The sequence below is a fragment of the Propithecus coquereli genome, unplaced genomic scaffold (genome assembly GCF_000956105.1).
Source record: "Propithecus coquereli isolate 6110/MARCELLA unplaced genomic scaffold, Pcoq_1.0 Scaffold126, whole genome shotgun sequence".
NCBI lineage: Eukaryota > Metazoa > Chordata > Mammalia > Primates > Indriidae > Propithecus > Propithecus coquereli.
Window position 1 is genome coordinate 1,027,048 of NW_012136747.1, and position 17,134 is coordinate 1,044,181.

At 59.0% G+C, this 17,134-nt stretch overlaps 1 protein-coding gene across 1 annotated transcript in view; it reads left to right on the top strand.

Moving 5' to 3' along the window:
* The window catches only part of NFAM1 (NFAT activating protein with ITAM motif 1), a 33,588-nt gene extending 17,008 nt beyond the window's left edge, over window positions 1–16,580 (top strand). Inside the window, exons 4-6 of the mRNA XM_012637962.1 lie at window positions 4,766–4,864; window positions 12,540–12,608; window positions 13,976–16,580. Coding sequence (XP_012493416.1) covers window positions 4,766–4,864; window positions 12,540–12,608; window positions 13,976–14,035 — 228 coding nt within the window. The 3' untranslated portion in view covers window positions 14,036–16,580. The remainder of the gene's footprint in view (window positions 1–4,765; window positions 4,865–12,539; window positions 12,609–13,975) is intronic.
* The last annotated feature ends 554 nt before the right edge of the window (window positions 16,581–17,134 follow it).

Below are 17,134 nucleotides of genomic sequence, written 5' to 3' on the forward strand. Positions count from 1 at the left end.
GGGGGGAGGAGGGAGGAGGGGACGGGTATATGCATACACAAAGAGTGCAATGCGCACCACCCGAAGGTGGTGGACATATTTGAAACTCGGACTTGGCGGGGGGGGGCATGGGCAACATACGTAACCTAAACATCTATACCCCCATAATATGCTGAAAAAAAAAAAAAAAAAAAAAAGCTAGAGGCTACCAAGGCAGAAGCAGCAGAGGGTGGACCCCAACCCACAGTCAGATGCTCTGGGGGCAGTGAAGATGGGGCAGAGCCCGAGACCCCACTGGGCCGAGTCCGGAGAGAGGCCATTGTCTCCCCAAGGCCTGCAAAGGCCAGGCAGGGAGGGCACCGAGCTCACACCCCCAGGGACACTGGGAGCCAGAGGGTGGCAAGAATGGAAGCTTTGGGGGGACTTCCTGGGGAGGTGGAGGCAAGAGGGATGGTGGGCAAGGACCCAGGGAGGGACGACCACAGTCTGCTCTTCCTGCAGGCTCTTTTTGGGTTTTTTTGGTTTTGTTTTTTCTTTTAAGGACAGGGTCTCACTCTGTTGCCCAGACTGGAGTGCAGCGGTGCAATCACAGCTCACTGCGGCCCTGAACTCCTGGCCTGAATCGATCCTTTCGCCTCAGCCACCCAGAGTGCTGGGATTACAGGTGTGGGCCTCCGCGCTGGGCCAACCGCAGGCTCTTTAACAAGAATTAGCAGAGGCCCCCCAGGCCTTTGACCTCTCTGTTCATCCTGCCCTAGGATGCCTCCCAGAGATCTTCTCCTGCCTTTCTGGACCCAGGTCCAGTGTCCCCTCCTCAGAGAGGCCCTCCCCGGCCCCCTGGCTATCTCCTCCACCACCCTCCCTGCCTCCACCCTGTCACCCGTAGGTCCCCTGGCTCCACTCCATTTCCTCCCCAAGGCCAGCTCTGTGGGGCCGGCTGCGGCCCCGCCGCTAGCACAGGGCGCTGCACACAGGCCCTCCGTGGGCATTTGCTGACAGGCTGCAGTTTGCAGGGCCCTTTCACGCTCACCATTAAATCCGTTCATCATTCCTTAAGCAGACACTACCTGAGCACCCACTGTGTGCCAGGCCCTATACCGAAGGCTAGGGACACAGAGGGACACAGTGAAGACTCCCAGTCTGGGGAGGACATCGCTGGTAAACTCATGCCCTGTTAAGAGAAAAGGAGGCGGCAGCGGGCAGGGGCCTAAGAACACAGACTCGGGCCAGTGTTCCTAGTCCAGTCCTGCCGCTTACCAGTGCCCTGACCTTGGGCCGGGAGCTCAGCTCCTCTGTGCTCGGTTTCCTCGGCGGGGCTGCCAAGCAGAGGGGCTGCGTCATGGGTTGTGGAAGGGGCAGAAGTGCAATGTGAGTCTGCAACACTCGGAGCACCAGGACAGGTCGCCCTCTCGAGAGGCAGTGATCACCGTGATTGCCGCCACGGCAGCAGGTCCAGGCAGTCCACCAGGGCATCCGACCTGCCCTTGCCCTCTGACGGCATCTGAAACACAGCCCCCTCCCCCACGCACACTCCCTCCCTTGGTTCCGTTCCCCAGGCACGAAGGGTGCTGCCCGGAACCCTCCCACGCCCCAGACCGTGGTCCACTGTGCGCGACAGCTCCACGTGGGGCCCGAGGGGGCTCTTCTCTCTCACCCCTACATCTGCCCCCTCAGCAAGTCCTGTCCCCATCTGTCCAGGATCCAGCCCCTTCCCCTTGTCCCCACCAGCCCCGGCTCAGAACTCTGTCATCCTTCTCCCGGAATAGAATAGCGTCTCTGCTGCCACACCTGCCTCCCCCCAGCTGCCACACCCTGGCCTCCGTTTTACCCCCGCCAAAGCGCAGCCCCCGCAGGGCAGGGACTTGGTGTCCCCGTGCCTGGGGGAGCCTGGCACATAGTAGGTGTGGGAGGAACGAAGGAACAAATGCACGAGGGAACCTGGAAGATAAGTCGGAGGTGGCCGGGGCACCATTCTCACCCCCATTTTACAGAGGAGGAATCTGAGGCCCAGCAGGCTTCCCGAGCTGCCGGTGGCGGCGCCCCTGTGTGCAGGGGGTGCATCCCGGCCCAAGCCTGGTGACTCCCCACCAGCACCTACTGGTGCGGAGAGACGTGGGCACACAGAGCTGGGCACAGTGCGGGGAGCCACACTGGTTATTCATTTGGAAAATGCAAGTGAAAGGGCAAGTGTCGACCACCTGGGACAGGGCGCTCAGATGGGCAGGGCTGGCTCCAAGGAGCAGAGCACCCCCAGCCCCTGTAACAAAATGACACCTGTCTGAGTTTTCAAGGGAAAACTCTGCTCCAGGGGACCCCTTCCCCCAGCCTAGGCCTCCTCAGCTGCCCCCTAAGGCCCCCACCCACTCCCAGAGGTCTCCTGCCCCCCTGCCCCTGCCAGCCCCAACCTTCAGCCCCGCCTGTGCCTGTGGCAGCTCAGGGGGCCTTATAAAATGTGAACCTGACCACTTCCCTGACCTGGCAGCCCCCACTGCCCTCGGAGCGAAGACACCGTGGCCTTTTGTGGTCCCGCCTGCGCCAGCTCCCAGCTCACCTCCTTCCCTTTCCATCTGACAGTCCTCCACACGTCGTGCTCCTCCTGCCCCCGAGCTATTCCACATGCTGTTCCCAATGCCTGGGACACTTTCTCAGAGTCAGAGAGCTTGGACGTGCCTCTCCTGTCTTCAGGAGACCATGCAAGGCAGCCCTGAGAAGTCTGCTCCAGCCGCCTGCAGACTTGAGGCTCCTTCCCTGGACCCTGCAGTGGCATTTACCTCCTGGCGAGCCCCCCCCCACCCCCCTGCCCCCTGGTATCACCGAGAGAGCCAGGACGCCAGGCCTGGGTGTCACTCATCACGGTCTGCAGCACCCAGCCCAGGCCCGGCACGTAGGGGGCCAGCGAGGGTTGTCCACAGCAACCTGAAGCTCCCAGGACCATGTTTTCTAGCCTGTGTGGCCCAGACCCAAAGAGCTGTCCCAGGTCAGCCTCCTGGGACAGCCACTGCCCGGGAGCTCCCCCCTCGGCTTGGCAGTGCTCAGGCCGGCCGGCTCCGTGAGGGGAGGCACCAGGACTCGGGCTGTCTCAACAAGAGGGGGCATTGAGGCGCCCTGAGGGGGCCGCAGCCTCTGACCACGACCTTCAAGAAGCAGGCGGTGCAGGGGAGGCGGCACTGGGTCTGAGGATGGGGCATCTGGGTTTGATCCAAGGGCAGCCACCCACTAGCTGGGGGCGATTCCACACCCACCTTCTGAGGTCTTTATGAGAATGAAATGAAAATAAGGACAAGTCCCAGGGGTCTTTGTAAACTGTAAAGTGCTACACAGACGCCAACCCCTTTAACTGTATCTGTGAGACCTACACGTTCTAACAGAACAGAAGAGCAAAAATTCCAGCTAGTGTCTGGTCAGTATCTTGGTGAAACACAGACCTGGGTTTAAATCCTGCCTCTGCCGCTTCCTGGCTGCGTGGCCTCGGCAAGTCACCTGCCCTCTCTGAGCCCGAGCTTCCTCGTGTGCAGGGCAGAGACGTCACACAGACCTGCCTGCAGGTCTGCTGAGGGCCGCGTGAGATGAGGCAGGTCAGGTGCTCGGAGCCCGACCTGGCCCCGGGCTCTGGGCCGTGACTGTGCCGTGGCTGGGATGACTCTGGCTTCTGCCTGAGAGTTAAGTGGCTCTCAAGAGCTAATCCCAGAGTAAATGGGCTGGGGATTGGCAGCCAGCCAGGGTTTTTAATTAGCTCCCGCCTGGAGATGCGGCTGCCGTTGCTCCGCTGTTGGCAGTGTGGTGCCTGCGATGGGGGCAGGTCCGGGCCGCCCCCCTGCCTTGGAAGGAGCTGCCCTCATGGCCCAGCAGGCCCGTCCAGCCTCCACAGCTACTGCTAGCCGCAGCCAGCGTGAGCTTTCCAGAGCCCAGCTCTGATCCCGGCGCCTCCTACTAAAGCCTTCAGATGTGAACCCACCCCCCCATCCACACTCTCCTTGGCCACGCTGACCGTCTTTAAGTGCCTCAAGACCTCCAGGCCTCGGCACAGGCTGTTCCCTCTGCCTGGAACTCCCTCCTCCCTGTCTCACTAAGTGACCTTCTCAGCCTTCAGATTTCACCTGCGAATCCCTCCTACCCAGTGGGGCTGGTCTCCTCCTTGCGTGCCAGAGGCCAGGGCCGCACGTACCACCTTTTGATATCATCGTCTGTCTCTGCCCTGGACCCTAGACTCCAGGAGGGCAGGGGCAGTGTCAACCTCTCCACGCTGCTTGGCTACTGGGTACTTGACAAATGTGTGTGGGTTGACTGAGAGCCTCGTAAGTGCCACTGCAGTGCCAAGCACCTACCCCCTCGTCCCCTGCTTGGACCCTTGCAACGATCTCACCGAAAGAGGGTTATTGCTGAAGAAATCGAGGCCAGAGCCAGTGAGGGCACAGTGGGACGGGACGCTGGGCCTGGCTGGCGCCTGCTCAGGGCCCACCCACAGCAGTCGGCTCCGTCACTGGGTCCCTGCCATGCTGTTCCCAGGCCCTGCAGCTCCAGCCTGTCCTGAGCCAGGCGCTGTGTCCATGGACGCGGCCTGTGTGGGTCTTGTTCATTCCCTGTGTCTCCAGGTGCAGGAGTGAGTGGTTCGATGTAGGTCTTGGAGACATTTGTCACATTTCCCAGGAGAGGGTGAGTGGATGGTGCTGAGTGATTAATTTCTGTGTGGCCTCCTGACGATCTGCCGTGCTTTCCCCTGGCGGGGTCTGTAAGGGGAGGAAGACAGGGGCGCTCTGCCCCACCCCTGACTTTTTTCTCCCTCCAGAAACGGATGCAGGTCCCAGGGAAGCCACCCAGCAAGCAGTGCCCAGATCCCAGATCTGCCAGCGGCCCCACGCAGCCCCCGGCAGAGTCCGTCTACACGGTGAGTCCTGGGGCCCGGTGCCGGGTCTGATACTGTGGCTTGGTCTTGTACCAGCCGTGTGACCTCTCTGAGCCTCAAGTTCCTCATCTGTAAACCTGGGGACAATAGTTCCTACCTTGTGGGATGTCTATGAATGTGAAAAGAGGTTACCCGTGCGGGGTCCCTGGAAGGTATACCAATGTCGGGTGCCACCCCGTCCCCCTTCTTGGCACGGCCCTTCACTTCTGGAACAAGAGGTAGCGAGGCCAGAAGACAAGGAGGAATTGCAAAAATTCCTTCATCTGACCACCGACGGTGACCAGCTCACCAACTTCCTCCTCTTTTTATTGCACAAACAACATCACAGCAACAACAACCAAAAATCACAAAAAGAGGAAAAGGTCAGGCACCGTCCCACGCCTCAACACATCAATGATTTCAATTACTCACTTCTTCCCACCACATACGGACGTTGCTTTATGGCGTCCCAACGGCAGCGGAGACACGGGCTGGGACCCTGTTTGTTCCACACCCTGTTGTGTCCCAAGCATTTTCCCCAACAGTCTCAATATTATGCGAGGGGTGGCTACAGGGCACGGTGCCAAGGGGGCTCCAAAGAGGGTGAGGAACACTCTTTTTCGGTTATGTTTCTTCCAGTTCTACAAGTAACATATGCTTATTGTAGAGAAAGTGAAAAATGCCACCCAGTGTCAGCTGGGCTGTCAATCCCATGAGAGCTACCCGGGGAGTGTAAGGCCCTGCCCAGGTGCACATTCTCAGACTGCCTCCGGCCCTAGGATCCTGCCTGTACCTGCTGCCACTGTTCCTGTCCCCGCCACTGTGACTCACTCATGAACTCAGGTCCTTTCTCCAAGGCCCCAAAACCCCACACGGAAGTTCAGAACGTGGCCATGTCTGCTGACGATGGGGGCAGGGGCAGCGAGACGGAGGGAATGTCACTACAAGGCAGCGCCGACAGCTCCAAGTGGAACATGACAGTTCTCGAAGGGCCTTCAGCCCCTCCACCCCAGGGAATTTCCACCAGCCGCTGCTTTGCACGTGGCTCCAGACTTCCCCATGTGCCGTCTTCCCGCCCCGCACCCAGCACTCAGCGTGGTGTTTTCCCTAGGAGGAAGTCTGGTGTCAGCTGTTAAATGAAAACATTTCTCTCTCTCTCTCCTCTTCTCTCTCTCTCTCTCTCTCTCTCTCTCTCTCTCTCTCTCGCCCCTCTCTTTCTTACTCTCCACACACACACACACACACACACACACACACACACACAGTGTGTGGGATATATATAAAAGGAGAAAATAACCAGTCCTAATTCCGTCTTCTTCCAGGATAAATACTAGTAACATTGAGTTCTATATGTTCCTGGCTTTTTTCTATAAATACACACAAGGAGACCTGCACACACACTCACACATACTTTTAAGAATAATTGGAGTGGTACAGCGGTTTTTTTCCTGACTGTCTCATGGCCATCCTTCCTCCTTCTGTGAGGTCATTTTAGTGGAAGAGCTCTTGGGGACGGAGCTTCTTGCTCTCCCTGGCTGGAATCCTCCGAGGCTCAGGCCGACTTCTCTGGAGCATAGTCAAGAGACTGAGCCACCTGCAGGGTTACGAGGCGGCTGGGAGAGGTTTGAGGACCAGAAACGAGATGGGACGGGAGGCCACAGGACTTTGCTAAGCCCCTGAGACAAGACTCCACTGGCTGGGGTTGGACCTGGGCAGGGAAGAATGACGTTAACTACAATAGTGATGCTACCAGGAGCCATTTGCAGTGCACTTGTCATGTGCCAGGCACCGTGCTAGGACGTTACACCCGTTATCTCACGGATCCTCTTGATAAGGCTTTCGGGTACAGGTGTCCCCATTTTCATTTTATTCTCTAAGTGACTATTGCTGGTATGCAGAATATGGTTGATTTTTGTATATTGGCTTTATATAGAGTGACCTTGTTAGATTCACTCATTAATTCTGATAGTTTCTCTGTTAATGCCTTTGGATTTTCTATGCACCCAGTCATATCATCGATGAATAATGGAAGTTTCACTTCTTCCTTACCAACGCTCACACCTTCTGTTTCTGTTTGTCCTGCTTTATCTCACTGCTGAAGACCTCTAATATGACAGGCAGCAGGAGTGGGGACAGAGGCCTTCTTGTCTTGTTCCTAACCTCCAGGAAAGGTTTTATATGTTCTTCCTTCTTTGGATGGACACTTGGATAGTTTCCTGTCTTTCTTCTTTTCTAATTTATGCATTTAAGGCTATGAACTTCCCTTTAAGTATGGCTTTAGCTGCATCCCACAAGTTTTGATATGTCACATTTTCATTATCTTTAAGTTTCAAATCTCCATTGAGAATTCTTCCTTACCCCACTGGTTATTTAAATGAATATGTTTTGCTTAATGTTTGATTATTTTCTGGTTATATTCTGTTTTTTATTTCTAGCTAATTCCACTGTAATCAGAAAATATATTCTGCATGACTTTAATCCTTTTAAATCTTTTGAGACTTGCTTTATGGCTCAGGTTATATTCTGTGTGCACTTGAAAAGAACTTGTATCGTGCCTGTTTGGATAAGTGTTCTATATATGTCAATTAGGTCAAGTTTGTTGACTGTGTTGTTAAAATATTCCATATCCTTTTTGATCCTTATTGATTTTTTTGGTCTATTTTATCAGTTGTTAAGAGAAGTTAAAATCTACCAGTATGCTCGTGCATTTGTCCATTTCTCCTTTTCATTATGTTAATTCTTGCTTTTTATTCATGTGGAAAAGTGCTCATGATCAATTATGACATGAAAAAAAACCTGCACTGTTTCAATTTGTACTTAAAAACTTGACCTATTAAGAGCATGGATTTGGGGTGGGTCAGACAGACAAGAGAGCAAAGACTGTTGTTTTGCTCACTAGTTCTGCTACTTAAACTTTCTTTCTGAGTCTTGGTTCCATAGTCTGCAAATTGGGGTTAATGAGACAATATTGCATTCACAGCTTACAAACATGCGGTGGTTCCTCCCATCTTAAATTCCTCACCTTGAGCCTACATCCGCCTCCAGCTACCTGCCCCTTCCCCACAACTCCTTGTAAGGGAACTCCAGAATTGTCACACCCTCACCTCCAGTTTCTCTCCCTCTCCTTTCCGACCTTCTCTGTCAGCCTTGCAGCCCTCTCTCCACCAGGACTTTCCTTCTCAGGGTCACAGTTGACGCCCCACATTGTTACGCCCAGCGGGCAGTTCTCTGTCCTCACCTCCCTTGATGAATCAGCAGCTTCTGACTCTGCTGAGCGCTCCCTTCTCCTCGACACACTGTCTTCACTTGCTTGCAACACGGTCCGCTCTCCTGATCCTCCTGGACTCCCGACTCCCCAGTGCCCTCACTGGTTCCTCCTCGGGACCAGGGGAGCCCCGACCTCTGCACATTGGAGCAGGCGTTGGAGTCCGGTCCTGGGACCCCTTCTGTATCTCCACTCCCCGCACTGGGTGATGTCGTTCTCCTGACTGCTTCGATATTTATCTCTGGCCCAGACATGTGCTCTGAACAGCAGAGCCAACTCTGCTCGCAGGTCAAAGCGGCATCGCTCTCAAGCCAAACCCTGATTCTTTGCCCACCTAAGGGCCTCCTCCCGCGTCGCCCTCCATCCTCCCAGCTGCTCGGGCTGAAAACGCTGGAGTCGTCCTTTCCTTCTCTGCTTCAGTCACTGCCCATCTCCGATCCACCAGCAAGTCTTGCTTCAGAACGTGTCCGGAATCCGACCCTCCTCACTGCCCGGTGCTAGCACCAGTGGGAGCCACTCCCGAGTCTTACCTGGAGTCCTGCAGGGGGTCCCCAGGCTGCCGGCCTGTTTCCATCCTCGCCCCCACGGTCTCTGTGCCACCGGGCAGCATCCAGAGCGATCCTGTTAAACCGTCAACAGGTCGTGCCCTGTGCTCAGAGCCTTGGTGAGCCCAGGTCCTCCGAGAAACAGACAGAAGATGGGATTAAGTGAGCAGTGATTTTACTAGAAACCCTGTGAGAGAAGATGGGGTGGCTGGGCAACGCTAGGAGGGCAGTCCCACTGCGCGCCAGTCTGATCCAGTGGGAAGGAAGGCCGAGGGTCTGCACCCTGGACCGGCACACCAGGATGTGAGTCGCGTGTGAGTGGGGCTGTGGGGATACCCACGGCAGAGGCACGTGGCCTCCATGCAAACGCAGCGATGGCTTTCAGAGCCCAGCAGCTGGCGATTCCCAGCTCGGTGGATTCCAATCCCTGGAGGTGGAGTCTGCGGAACAATTCTCTTGACCACCACAGCCTGCCCGGGTTCCCATCTCGCCCAGGGTCAAAGCCAGCACCCTCACGTGCTCTGTCTGCGCAGGAGCACACCAGGCATGCCCCTGCCGCAGGGCCTTTGCGCTGCTGCGCACTCAGCCCTCTGCTCACACGGGACCTTCCAGCGTGGCCTTCCAGCGTGGCCTTCTGCCTCCCACTTCCCCGCCCTCCCCAACCCCCTGTCTTCCTCTGTGTCTCTCCAGCGTCTCCGGCTGCCTTTTATTTCGGAGCTTATTGTCCATCGGCAGCCCCTCCCCACCCCGCAGCAGCCCAGTGCCTACAGCAGGTGCCCCATGGTCGACTCCTGTATAGATGGGCAGAGGACCATGCTTGCCTTCCAGGATGTCTAGGGTTCCACAGGGCCCAGCACAAGGCAGAGGGGACAGAAGAGACACCCTGTGGCAAATCTGGAGCATCAACATTGTGGTTTGCATGCTTCCTCCAGCAGCTCTGTTCCCACCCTGGTCTGGCCGGTGGGTGTCCTCACGCCCAGCCTCCAGTCCCTTCAGCTCCTGCTCCTCGTCGCAGCCCGAGGGACTTTTCTAACACACGACTCTGATGTGGGGTCAGAAGAGCCTTCGGAGGCTCCCCACTGCCAACGCCTTGGCCTGGAGCTGGGGTGCTCCGTCTCCACTGACAGCTCCTTTCTGAACAACACTCAGATCTCACCATCACCCCCGCGTCCAGGACCCTCAGATCAGGTTCAGGCCCAGGGCAGCTGGCGTGGGCTCTGGCCCCAGCCCACTTGGAGGAAGGCCTTGGCACTGACTTCACACCTCTGCCGGCTGATGCCCTTTCAGGCCAGCACTGTTGACCAAGGGGCAGCAAGAGGAAAAGGGCCTGGAGGGCCTGGGTCCCAGACAAACAGCGCAGCCCAGCGCAGCCTGAATACAGCACAGCAGGGCCCGGCACAGCCCCACGGGCCACTTAGGAAGCCTGTGCAGTCTTCTCCCGGCAGGGACACCTGAGGGAGGCTGTCCCCATCATCACCACGGAGGGCCAGGAGGAGCTGGTTCAGAGGCTCTGAGGGTGTCCTGTTGACAAGGCTGCACACTGCATTTCACAGCCTGGTGATCGGGTCACAGCCTGAATACAAATGCAGCTCAGCAGGTCAGGACTTGTCAAAGACTTCACTCAGCAGCTGCTAATTGGTGGCCACCTCCACAGCAGCCCTGCCTTGCCCGCTGTACAGCCGCCCCTTGCCCGCCCGCTGCCTGGGTTAGAGGCCTGCGGGGTCCCAGGGCAGAGTCCTCTTCTCGGGCTCTGAATCCCCTGGCCTCTCTGGGCTCATGTGTGCCAGGCAGCCCATCTGAGCTGGGCAGGAAGGAGAGCGGACCACCCATGGGACCCCAGATCTGCTTCCCTGTCAAGATGCTAGCAGAGAGGCCGTTTCCCTCCCTTCTCTCTGAAAAGGGACCAGAAATGTCCAGCTCAGAGGGGTCCAGCTTGGAGGGGCCGTCAGATCGCCCGAACGTGGAGGGGTGCAGGCCTGAGTGGACAGAGGGTGGGCAGCTGATGCTCTGGGCGCGCATGAAGACCGCACAGGCCAGAGCAGGCCTGGGAAGTTTCTTCCACCAGAAATGGGGCTTCTCCCTAGGGTGACCCTGCCCCCTTTCCTGCTGGGAGGCAGGGTGGAAGCCCCTCTCCCAAGACCCACCCTGTTTCTGGCTCAGATACCCCTTGAACTTGTCCCCAGGGCCACTCCACCATCCCCATGGCTGATGCCCTTGAAGTGAGGGTCTCCCAAGCGCCAAATGGTTTATTACACAGATTTTCATGCCCGGCTGCCTCTTGGAGCCTCCCTCCCTCCTCCTCTCCCCCCTCCCCCTCCCCTCCCACCTCCCCACCCTCCTCCTGCCTCTGAGCACCACCTGTCTCTCCAGCCTGCCTCGGCAACCCCTGCTTGCCTGTTGCCGGGGAAACCGCCTCCTTGGCAACCAGCCGGCATCCATATGACACGTACGCTTGCACACGGGAAGGAAAGGCTTTGCTCTTGCTTAGGCTGTTGGTGGGCTGTGCTCCGGAGCCCGGCGGGTTCTGAGGGAGGGTCCAGGCTGTGACCACAGCGGGGCGGGGGGAGCAGACATCATTCCTCCCTCAATGATCATTCAACGGCGGCTTATTAAGCACCTACTATTTGCCTATGTGCAGGGCCCTTCATGCACAATATCTCATTTAATCATGCATTGAGACTGCAAGATAGATATGATGATTCCCGTTTTACAGATGGGGCAACTGAGAACAGAGGGGGCTTTGTTTGTTCGTTTGTTTGTTTTTAAGGGGTTGCCTGCTGCTGACGGGAGTCAGAGCCAAATCTAGTCTTGTCTAACTTCAAATCCCCCATTCTTCCTACCACCTTCAGGTCTCTGGTCAGGCCGCTTGTAGCTGGGCCTAGAGTGAGTGTGGCCCGAGGACACACCCAAGTGGGCGAGGAGCCCCTAGCCACGGTCCGTTTGGTGCCGCTCCCTTTGTGCCAAGCACAGCTGTAGGGCCAGGAGCTCAGAGACAAACCAGGCACGGTCTCTGCCCTCGAGGGGCTTCCAGTCTGGGGGGAGCCGGTGGGGAGTGGGCTCTGACCTGACCCTGTGCAGGGAGCCGTAGAGGCCCGGGTCTTGGCTGAGCACACCACCCCCTCGGTTGCCTTGGGAGGGGCAGCGCTGGGGCTGTGGGCAGTGGGAGCCTGGGACCTCTGAGGAGGAGCGTTGGGGAATGATGGGAGCCCCGGTGGCCCGGGGTGGGTGGCTGAGGGGGAAGAAAGGAAAATGACGGCAGGCGGAGGGGGAGAGGGTGTGCTGAGAGCCAGGGCTGGGCTCCGGAATCCCCCAGCGGGGCACAGCCTTGACGGGCGAGGAGTGTGACCTCAGTGGGTGCCTAGGTCATCCATGAGCACAGGCTGGGGTGCGCATCAGGGGAGACCTACAGGATGAGGGTGGGTGGGCAGGTGGGACCCTCACAGGGGCAGGGGCTTCGAAGCAGGGGAATGAGGGCAGATGTCAGGAGGGCGTCCTATTGGAGCAGTGGCCACAGGTGTCATGCAGGCGCTGCTGGCTGCCAGGACCTGGAGGACCTAAGGACAGGCAGGGATGGCAGGACTATGCCTGGGCCCCTCTTGCCGGCCGGGTGGAAGCCTGGACAGAGCCTACTGCGCGGGACACAGGCTCTGCTGCAGTCCTCGAGGGAGGCGGCAGGAAGCAGAGAGGACTCAGCGCTGTACAGGCAGGGATGGGGGGAGGTGGCTGAGGAAGCAGATGCAGGCGCAAAGGTGTGGCCGTGCATGCCCTCCCCTGGCCTCTCACTGTGGCGTGCGTGACAGGGTGGGAGGCTACCAGGGGACTGCCCCTGGCCTACCTGCCTCTGACCCTGGCGCCCTGTCTCCTGCAGGCCCTGCAGCGCCAAGAGACCGAGGTCTACGCGTGCCTCGAGAGCGAGGATGGCAGCCCACCCTCCCAGGTATGCAGGGGCTGGGGCTACAAGACCCAGGCCCGGGGACACCAATTCTGGCTTATTCCATCTGACCCTCTCATCTGCGAAGAGGGGGTAAATAGGATTTGGAAACCAGCTGCCTGCTGCTCAATCTCAGCCCTCTCCCAGGCAACCGGCCGCTGGTCAGGAGGACTAGTGGGTGTGAATTCCTGCTCCAGCCCTTACCAGCCGTGCAGCCTTGGCCAAGGTACCTGACTTCTCTGTGCCCGAGTCGCCTTGTCTGTAAACGGAGGAGTCTAACAGTACCCACCTCACAGACAGAATGCTGTGCCGAGAGTGCTGCCCAGGACCCCGTAGGTGCCCGTGCAATATGAGCAATCGTAACTAGCACTGGGCACAGTGTCTACACTGGCCCATCAGGCAAGGCTTCTAGCTGCCCCTAGGCTGGGGTTAGCTAAAGTCAGGAGCTGGCATGTGAGCTGGTGCCAGCTCGCTGGCCTGGTCAGGGCTCTGTTATTGCCGTGCCAGGACCTTAGGCATATTACTTAATCACACTTTCTCTCTTAAACCTCGGTTTGCTCATCTGTAAAGTGGATGAGCGGTGTTTTCCTGCAATACCAACTACCCCGAATTCAAATTAGTTCCAAGGTGAATTGCATCCGCTGCACCAGAGCTTTGAACACTAGAAAGTCGAGGTGTTGTTAACTGGTACAGAAGTTCACGGGCACCTTGGAGGCGTCGTCAGGGAGTGCAGGGGGCTGGTGCTTGGCCTTCTCTGGCTCAGGCTGGCACTATTTGTTGAATCTCCTATTCTCAAAGCCCTTTCTATACGCAGGCCTGAACTAGGCCCTGACTGGAAGCAGGGCTTCTCCACCCTAGGACCCCCAAGGATGTCTGGGCCATCTCAGGCAGTGCCAGCCCTGTGCCAGGCCCTGGGGTGCTAGACAGGAGAACTAGGCATGTTCCTGCCCTCTGGGAGCCTCAGACTACAGGAACAGCGTCTCTAACACCATGACACACAGAGACATCTGTAGCCCTATTTCGAGGGATGGACTCTGGGGAAGGACCAGTCCAGGGCTGGGGGGCAGGGAGGGGTCCCTGCTACTCTAAGATGAGCCCCCACAGACAGGGTGAGTAGGAGGCAGTCAGGGAACAGGTAGGGGGTATCCCAGGCAGAGGACATAGCCTGTGGGGCAGCAAAGGGGAGGCTGGCATGGCTGAGAGCGGGGTGGGGGCAGCATGGTGGGAGAAGAGGCTGGGAGGGGGGCAACACCCCCAAGAGATACACAGGAGCCGATCTGTTGCCTCTGACCAAACGTAAATTAGTGCAAGTTCATTCTTTTCCTACGTAATATTTCTCTCTGTCTGTCTCTTTTTTGTTTTTTTCCTTCTAGGAGAAACTGCATAGACCTGAGGATGACAGTGAATTGAACCTGGTCTATGAAAACCTCTAGGATGGCTGTGCTGCCCGAGGACCTATTCCTGGATCAGAGGCCCGGCCAGCCTCTTCCTCCGAAGGACTTGACCTGACCCAGGAGTAAGGCCCCAGGGGCCCCCCATACCTCACCCTCGCACTCAAGGCCCTTCCTGCCCCATTCAAGGACCTCGGTCAGCCACACTCCCCCCACCTGTGCCCCGGCCACCGAGTGATTCCTGTCTTTGGCCTTTGCCCAGGCTGTTCCCGCCCGGTGGGCCCCTCCTCACCTGGCCCAGCCTGCGAAGTGCTACTCAGTCTCCAAGGGCTTGCTCGGACGCCGCCCATTCCGGGAGCCCTCCGCACCCCCTCACACCCCACAGAGGGGTGCATGTGGCTCCCTTGGTGCCAGCCTGTGCCAGGAAGGGCCCCTGCCTGGTGGAGTGGAGAGTGGAGAGTAACTGCTCAGCTGGGCCAAAGGCATGAGGCGGCCACCAGAGGGGAGCAGGCGTGGCATGGGAGCATGGGGTGTGGGCAAGGAGGATGAACCTCACAGAGGTGGGACTAGGCTTAGGGACAGATCTGGAGGCCTAGGAGGTGGCTGATGGTGGTCGGCAGGCTGGGCAGCAGCAGCAGGGAGGGGCCAGGTGCATGCCGGTGAGGAGGAGACCTGGTTTGTTTGGGGCAGGGCAGAGGGATCAGCACCGAACAGGAGCTGAGCGAACAGCTCGGCCCCCATGGGCCTGGCCTCTATGCTCGCTGTGCCCCTGCTCGTGGCCCTCTGCTCCCTGGGCCTGTCCCATGGGGCCTCAGCTGCCCTTCCTTCCACCCCAAGGCCCAGGCCCCCAAAGTCCCCTCACCTGGCCTATCCCGACACCACCACCTGGGGCCCCTCCAGTCCTCCTCTGTCTCTATCTGCCTTAGGCCCCATCCCTGGCCCCCTGTGGACTGAAGCCCCAGCGCCCTGAGGCCACCTCTCTCCAGTGTCTAGCTGTGTGGCTCAGTGCCCACGGGCAGAGGGCGGGTTCCCCCACGTGGGCACCCGTGGAGGGTGGCTCCTCATCACCTGGCCCTGAGCCATTTCTGCTGCCCTCAGCACCCACCACCCTCATTTCCCCTCACAGGGCAGCCCCGCAGTGTCACTGGAAACCCATCCCCAGGCAGCAGGGGTCGGTGTGGCCCTGGCCCGACTCTCAGCTCTGCTCCCACCTCCTCCCCTGCATCCCGCCCTGGGCTTTCCCACTATTGGTTCATTTGTGAACTGGGCAAGTGAATCCCTCCTCCCCACCTCCTGGGCTGCCCCAGAGGTCCCTCTGCTAGGGGGGACCAGGCGTCCCTGGGCCCACAGGACGGCCAGTGGCCTTCCGGCTTGGTTCTGGGCCCGGCCTTCAAGCACGCAGTGAGGAGGGCTCTTAGTGGGCTTGCCAGGGTGTGGCGAGGCCCGGCTCTCCAGGAAGCTGGGTTTTAGTGAACTCCGTGCTGCTCAGGAAGGCGAAGCTGCCATGCACAGCTGCTCCCCAGCTCCCGGCTCCAGCAGCCTTAGGTGGGGCCCGGATTGGGGCGAGAGACAGCGCAGTGGGCCTCCCCTGGGGAAGCCGAAGCCAGCAAGCCCTGGGCCTCTCTGCCCTCAGCCCCTAGACCCCAGACCCTCTGCTGGGACTCAGCCTTTTCCAGGAGTAGTGAGGGGCCCTGGTGCGGACGTCGCTGCCATGCCCTGGCCTGGGCCCCACCGTCTCTTCACAGAGCGGCCGAGGGATCTGGACAGGACCACACCTGATCTTGCCCCTCCTCCACCACATACCTTGCATGGTTCCCACGACACTTGGAATAAAGTCGCGGCTCCTCCCTGTGGCCTATGAGACCCCTGGGCACTGACCCATCACCCCTCTGGTGGACATTGCTGGAGTCCACCAGGAGCTGAGGTCTTCGATGAGGGAGGAGAGAGGCAGGAAGGAGGAGGAGGGTGCAGGGCGGAAGGCAGGGCCCTAAGAGGGCTGTGACACCAGGGAGGGTAGAGGAAGAACGTTCTGGGACCCCCAGTGAGCAGCAAAGAAGACTGAACACCTGTTCCCAGCCCCTGCAGAGATGAGCTGGCACGGGGGCAAGGGGTGGCAGGTAAATTCAGGGTAGGGGTGCAGGAGGCAGGGGGGAGGAGGAGAAAAGGGGCCGGAGAGGGCCATGAAGCGAGCTCCCTGAGGGCTCTGCATGGGTGGGGCAGAGAAGGGAGACAGCTGCCCTTGGGCACCAGCTCCACCCCCCAGCAGCAAGTCGCTGCCCACTCAAGCCTTGGCTTCCAGTGACAATCAAGACCACTCAGTGTCTCAGAGAGGACAGATGGGGCCTCCCTGGCCCACAGGGAGGCTCAGCGGGTGCGTTTCCTTCAAGATCCATCCTTTAGGAGAAACAGGCTGCAGGGGCAGTGGGAAGGGTGTCTGCTAAGTGAGGGGCAGGCGTCCCTGGGAGGTGGGGCCCCGGGCGGGCTCTGCAGCCACCGGCACAAGAAGCACCTGGGAAGCAGCATGCTCGGGTGGGCAGGTCAGGGCTGCCCAGGGCTGGGGTAGGAGCAGGGCAAGCAGAGAGGTGAGGGAGGGGCTCTAGACCTGGGAGGGGAGAGGCTGAGAGAGCTGGGAGGGGCAGGGAAAGGGGAGCCTGGAACATTCAAGGAAGGTCCGGAGGGGAAGCGGGACAGCCCTGCAGGACCCTCCCCCAGGGCCCAGGGCAGGAGGTCTCGGGTGCTTCCCTGTGCCTGGCCTGGCCCTGCCCTGACGGGATCTCCACCCCCACCCCCACCTGCCCTGCTCTGGGGTCTCCAGCACCACCCCCTTCAGAGCCTCAGAGCATCTGACAGCCTCGGGCTCCCCTGCCTGCCTCTCCGGGGCAGCTTCCATCATAAATGGCTCCTGCTCCTTCCAGCACTTGCTTGAGAAAAGCTTCCCGGGAAACCAAGCCCAGGAACTTGAAGTAGGAGCTAGACGTGGTGGCCCCTCCTCAGCAAAAATTTCCAGAGGATTCTGGCAGCAGTTTCCATGGGAACATGTGCTGGTTATAACACCAGACCTCGGTGGGGCAGGGTTCCCTTCCCTGCCAGGACCCAGGACCCGGGCGCGGTGCTGGCCGGGGTGGCCCGGGCTCTTCGGCC